Source organism: Chinchilla lanigera, unplaced genomic scaffold (assembly GCF_000276665.1).
Source record: "Chinchilla lanigera isolate Chin_1 unplaced genomic scaffold, ChiLan1.0 scaffold00031, whole genome shotgun sequence".
Lineage (NCBI taxonomy): Eukaryota > Metazoa > Chordata > Mammalia > Rodentia > Chinchillidae > Chinchilla > Chinchilla lanigera.
The window spans coordinates 1,566,180-1,572,179 of record NW_004955432.1 but is presented as its reverse complement, the minus strand read 5'-3'; the positions used below and the strand labels follow the sequence as shown (position 1 = coordinate 1,572,179).

Sequence of the window (6,000 nt, the reverse complement as noted above, 5' to 3'; positions counted from 1 at the left end):
GGACCCTGCGGTGAGCGCCCGCAGCCCCGCCCGTGGCGACGCGGGTCCCGTCTGGGTCTGGTCCGGGTCGGGGCCCGGGCTCGGGGGTCGGCCGCGGAGCCCCGTCTGGGTGACTTCACTGGGCGCTCGGGGTCCTGAGCTGCGAGAGGGCGCCCTGATAGTGCTCCTGGGCCATTCGTGGCCAGGGTTGAAAGTTGGAATTTCTGGAGTTGGTTCTTTTTAGGCCAGTGGTGGGATGGTGTGTGGTGTTTCTTTTTATTTTTAAATAGGAGGAAAGCAAAGTATGAGCCATGGTAGATGGTGGGTATTAGTAAGTGAGGCGCAGTAGTGTTAGTATGAGATTTAATTACATTGAGGTAGTTTTTGCAGGACCATCTGCAGACCCAGAAGCATTCTACTTAAAGAGTTTAGTAAGTCTTTCACTTGATACTTAAACGCACAGTTTTGCAAATATTTTTATCCTGAAAACTGCATCCTCTCTTTTACACCAGTGTTCGTTTCACAATAATAATGGTTATGAAAGCATCTGTAGATGATGATGATTCAGGATGGGAGCTCAGTGTCCCTGAAAAAATGGAAAAAAGCAATACAAGCTGGGTGGACATAACCCAAGATTTTGAAGAAGCTTGTCGAGGTGAGTTGGAATTTTTGGATTAGAAGTTCATAATCTGAGAAGTAAAATTGTGATGGTATTTCCTAAACTTACTTGCTAAATGAGAAAAATTCAGCAGGTAGGTGTAGTTTATCAAGTTTGTTAACCACACCTGTAATTTTAACTTTCATTTAAAGCTAGTATGTGTTTGATATAGCATTACAAATTTGAGACAGTATGTCCTTTTAAGTTTTCCTGACCTTGAAGTAATAGGTTAGAGGGTGCATTGCAACAGTTTCTAAAACAGTTTCTAATGGTGGAAACACTAATATGTTGACCAAAAGTATTTTTGTATATTTGAGCTTTTAAAATAGTCAGAACCCATTATTTCCTGCTTGTGATTCTCCAGGGGCTTCCTGTTGCAGGTGGAATAAAATCCATTCTTCCTTGTGGCCTCTTAAGATCTGCTTACCACTCAGGCTTCACTGCCCCATCAGTTCTAGTCACAAAGTCCTGAATACATTTTTGAAAGTAAATGTTGGAGAAAAGATTGAGCTCATTTGTTGAGAGGAACAGGCCTTAGAGAAAGACTGAGGGGAAGGGAGCAGATAGTAAAGATCTCAGACTTCAAAGAGAATGGGATCAGGAACCCGGTAGAGAAATTAACCCGGAGCGGGCTGGGGATTTAGCTCAGCGGCAAAGTGCCTGCCTGGCAAGTGTAAGTCGTGAGTTCGGTTCCCGGTACCCGAGAAAAACCAAAAAAAAAAAAAAACAAAAAAGAACTCGGAGGCAGGAGGGCGAAGCATAGGCTGACACACTGAGAAAGAAGTGAGGTTAAGATGGTGAAGGTACAGGTATGATTCTCAGGTGGCTAGGGAGGAGTGATAGAGGAATTCATACCTGGTGGCTTCTGTCTTCCCAGGAAGCTTACTAGGTTTTTTGGTAATAGTAAGGTGGGGTGTGTTTGAATACCACTTTTAAGAAGTGAAGCTTGGAGAAGCTTCAGGCTGGAAGGGAACCAGCTGCGTATAAGAAAATCCGGTGCCTACCCTTGTACTGTTTGAAAGACTTGTCTAGTTAACGTATGCCTCAGTAAGGTAGTGGAAAGAAGATTAAGCAGTGAGTTGCCCATATATGCCTAGTTCAAGGAAAAAGTTGCAGTGTAGTTTTTGTGCTCAGAAGTCTTAGACAATTAAGTGGTTCATAAGAGCCTGCCCTGATTTTAAGTGCTGTATTTTAGGGAGCCATCAGAAATCTAAATGAGGCAGGATATATAGCTTAAGTTGATCCTTACAGGAAAGAGTTTCTTTAAGTGGTGTGGGAATTGTTGTAGACTGAGATGAATTGTATGTGCAGAGTTTAGTGAGAGCTTAGTTTGGGGAAGTAATTGCTTGGCTGCAGAACATTTTTCAGTGGAGGGTCTTCAGTTTTTTTACTTTGTTTTGTTTTGTTATTTTGAACATGGTTTATAAACATGGGAAGTATTAAGGGTTTTGAACTAAGATTGAAAGTATATGCCCTGGATGTTTAGTAAAATGATTGGGACAGTATCTTTTCAATACATAACTAGCAGAATAGGCTTTCAAGTCAGACATGGGCAGAAGTCCCAACTCAGGTATTTATTTTAGTTAATTGGATAGTTTAATCTGACTCTTAGCTTTCTCTGTAAAGTAACACTGCTACTTTATAAAGTGGTTAAATGAGATGGTGGAAGTAAAGCATGTGATCTATCCTAATAGGCACTTGATGGTAGCCATTGTTACTTACAGTATTTAATTTGGTGGTGTACGTGTATGAAAGCAACATAATCTGTGATGGTTGGGATAGCAAGAGTCTATACCCTCAGACAAGCTTTTGCACCACCCCAGTTTGAGGTGATAAAGAGTTGGACTGGGTTCTAGAGTGGAATAAAAGGTTACAGTTGATGTGTCTTGATTAATGAATGCCAACATGGTGAGTGGAACATGAGAGGTGTGTCTTAATTATTCTCTCTTTCTTAATTATATTTGACAGAGAGTGAGTACATAATACTGTACAGCTTCCCCTTCCCAAGTCCTATGGGTAACATTCAAAACAGCACACACATAAGTTTTATCATAGGAATTCATGGAGTAGTTTGTGTTTTACACTATATTACCATTTATGTTCAAGGTCTTTCCCTCCCAAATTGTCACATAAATTTAACAAGAGGCAGCTGTACCAGTTTTTATCCTGTTTATTTGAATACCCTGGGACATAACACCCACAGTTGTGCATACCATAGTTTGAAGACTGTAAGTATGCAGAATATAATCTCAGCCGAGACTATAATTTTAGTTCCACTCATTGCTTTTTTAGTATAGTAAGGAGAACTGAGCCTGAGAAAGCAGTCCAGAATATTGGGAAGGGTGAGCTAATTCAGTGTGACTTCTTGCTGTATCGTAAATTAGCCATTTTTCTTTGTCTGAGAAACCTTGAGTAAAAAATAAAGTTTAATCTCTACATTGGTATGGGTTGAGGGGGGGGTGACATGTCATTTTGTTGCCACTCACACCATCCTATTCACTTGTCTTACATTATCTCAAGTGGCAGAAATGTGAGGTATATTTTTTAGAACAAAAAATTGATGTAGAAAGAATCTTCCTATTACATACCAATTTGGGGCTATAGATTCTTTTGACAGCTTAGAGCCTCTGGTATTAGTAATTTGTTTCTTTCTTGAAATAATCATATTCATAGTCTTGATTATATTTTAGACATGTTCTGGTACCTTTCTAAAATTAAAACTTAAAATTTATGGCTTTCCTCATAATAGGATGTCCTCTTACTTTGCCTTTTCCTCTTTTACTTGGCCCAAGTTCATTTTACAGTCAGTTTTTCCTTTGCTCTTCATTTTTACTTTTTCAAGTAGACACTATGCCATTGAAAAATACATGATTTATTCTCTGTAACTGTCACAACAAGATGATGGCATTTGGCTATACTGATTTTTTTTGGCATGCTTTGTCTTTTAATAAGTAAAACATTACAGATTCATTTGGGGCTAAATAAGTGCAGGTTTTGAAGGTTTCTTACTGAGTTTAAGATTTTAAGATTTGGTTAACAGAAATTTTAAGAACATAACTTTCTTCAGAAAATGTTTTCCTTTTAAATGATTGAGACCTTTAGATGAAAGCACTCTGGATAGCTTAACCCTAGGCTCTTGTTTCTTATTTTGTACTTCTCTTTACTTGATGTCTGCTGTGCCCATGGTTTAATCACCACTCCAGTAATGATGACTCCTAACTTCATATCTTCAACCCAGGCCTCTCCTTGGAGTTTTAGATTGGTAGATGCAGTTATCATCTTATGCCACAGAGTCTTCAGTTTACCCCTACCCTCCCTCAAAATAGGATTTCCCCAACGTCTCTTTATCCCATCTCAGTGCATGGTACCATTATTCAGGCATCACAGATTTCTGGGATATAATTTGACACCTTACACTCTGTTACTTCTTACATATAATCTCACAGCAATTCCTGTTGATTCTGCAGCCTCAATATGTCTAAAATTAATTCACTTCTGTCTTCCTTGTGACCACCCTACTAGTTCAAACCGTCATCTTAGGCTCAGATTTCAGTAATAGTTTTTTATTTTATTTATTTATTTATTTATTTTTTGGTTTTTCTCCGGTACCAGGGACCAAACTCACAACCTTGTGCTTGCCAGGCAAGCGCTTTGCCGCTGAGCTAAATCCCCAGCCCCAGTAATAGTTTTTTAATCATCTTGCATGCATCTTCTGGCCCCTCCAGCAGGTTTTCTGCATTGTGCTAGAGTGAACTTTTCAAAACACAAACCTGTGATTGGAACACCATTCTCCTGAACCATTGTTCTGAAAAAGAATGGTGTGTATTCTGTGTGATCTAGCCCAGCCAACCTTTCTTGCCCTCTGTTGTCAGTCTCTGCCCTAACCTTTTAGGCTTTGAAAGTATTATGCCCTGTGAATGTATTATGCCGTGATGTGTGTGTGTGTGTGTGTGTATATATTTATTTTGTTTTGGTTTTTTTTTGGTTTTTCTCCGGTACCGGGAACCGAACTCACGACCTTGCGCTTGCCAGGCAGGCGCTTTTGCCGCTGAGCTAAATCCCCAGCCCCCTTGTGTATATATTTATTTAATCTGTCTATCTGTTTGTCTTCCTCCTGAGCCATTACATGTGCTTTTTTCTCTGAACTTGTGGCAGTTCTCCTGCCTTCCAAGTGCTGGGGTCACGTGTGTGTACATTTTCTTTATTAAAGGGTTTTCTTCCTCTGTGTGGGGGAAGAGATAGCTTCTGATAGTCATTCTTCTCATCACTGAGACCTCAGCCTACATTCTTGAGGGAAGCTTCCCTGACCCCCCAGTTTGGTCAGTGATTTTTGTTTTTCCTTGCTAAATAATCTGAGCCAGGTATGGTGTTACATGCCCGTGAACTCAGCCAGCTCTCAAGGAGGTTGAGATACGAGGATCACAAATTCAAGCCCAGCCTGGGCAACCTAGTGACTCAGTGAGACTGTTACTCAAAATGAAACATGAAAAGGATATAGCTCATTGTGAAGGTTTTGGGTTTAGCCTTTATTACTGGAAAACAAAACAAAACAAGAACAACTTCCTGCTGACAACAAAGTTAATCTCCTGTATAATTTTACTCATTCTTTTAGTTGCTTATCAGATACAAACTTGTAAGGTCATTGGAGGGAATAGGTGCAAGATGGCAACAGTGAAGGAAATTTTATTGGGGCAGAGGTGGCGGGCGAGTCGTTAGAAATAGAGACTGCCCAGTAAGGCATGGAGGCTGGGTTTACATAGAGGTAGAGGGGCAGGACCATTAGGGATGGCATGAAAATTTTGGCAGAATAGATTTGGCGTGCATGGGAGGCTTTGTTTGAGCAGACAAGGCATTTTCGGGAGGGGTTGACATTTGTGGATTAGAGCAGGATGTCAGGGGCTGGGGTTGGCTTTTGTAGTTTTTCCATGGGTGTTGGGACTGAAATGGGCTCTTCAACAGTAATTTTCATCATTTTTTTCATTTATTGTTTGTCAGGTGGCACACATTTCTTCCATGTTCTCTGTAACTGATCTTGAGGCTCTTACTTTTTTTGTCCCCTTTTCCAAATTACTTTGTTTTTTTTGTTTTTTTTTTTTTGGTTTTTCTCCAGTACCGGGAACCGAACTCACGACCTTGCACTTGCCAGGCAGGTGCTTTTGCCGCTGAGCTAAATCCCCAGCCCCTCCAAATTATTTTGAATATGGGATGCCATCACTGTTACTTTCCCTGGGTAACATGATTAAGTAGTGCTTATAGGCTTCCTTTCTTTGGGAAACCATGCTTGATTTAAACCTTCCCGTTTTACTACCTGTAAAAAGTCTGATATTCATATTATATTCAGTTTTCTATGTTTAGATGATCTC

General features: G+C 40.2%; 1 protein-coding gene across 5 annotated transcripts in view; it reads left to right on the top strand.

The window, feature by feature from the left end:
* Naa35 (N(alpha)-acetyltransferase 35, NatC auxiliary subunit) overlaps positions 1-6,000 on the top strand; it is a 69,563-nt gene that overhangs the window by 476 nt on the left and 63,087 nt on the right. For 4 of the 5 annotated variants that reach the window (XM_005387923.2, XM_013515950.1, XM_013515951.1 and 1 more), the window contains exon 2: positions 492-634. In XM_005387923.2, the coding sequence (XP_005387980.1) occupies positions 492-634 (143 nt within the window). Of the gene's footprint in view, positions 1-103; positions 411-491; positions 635-6,000 lie in introns of those variants that run through there. The other variant, XM_013515953.1, reaches the window with a different exon arrangement.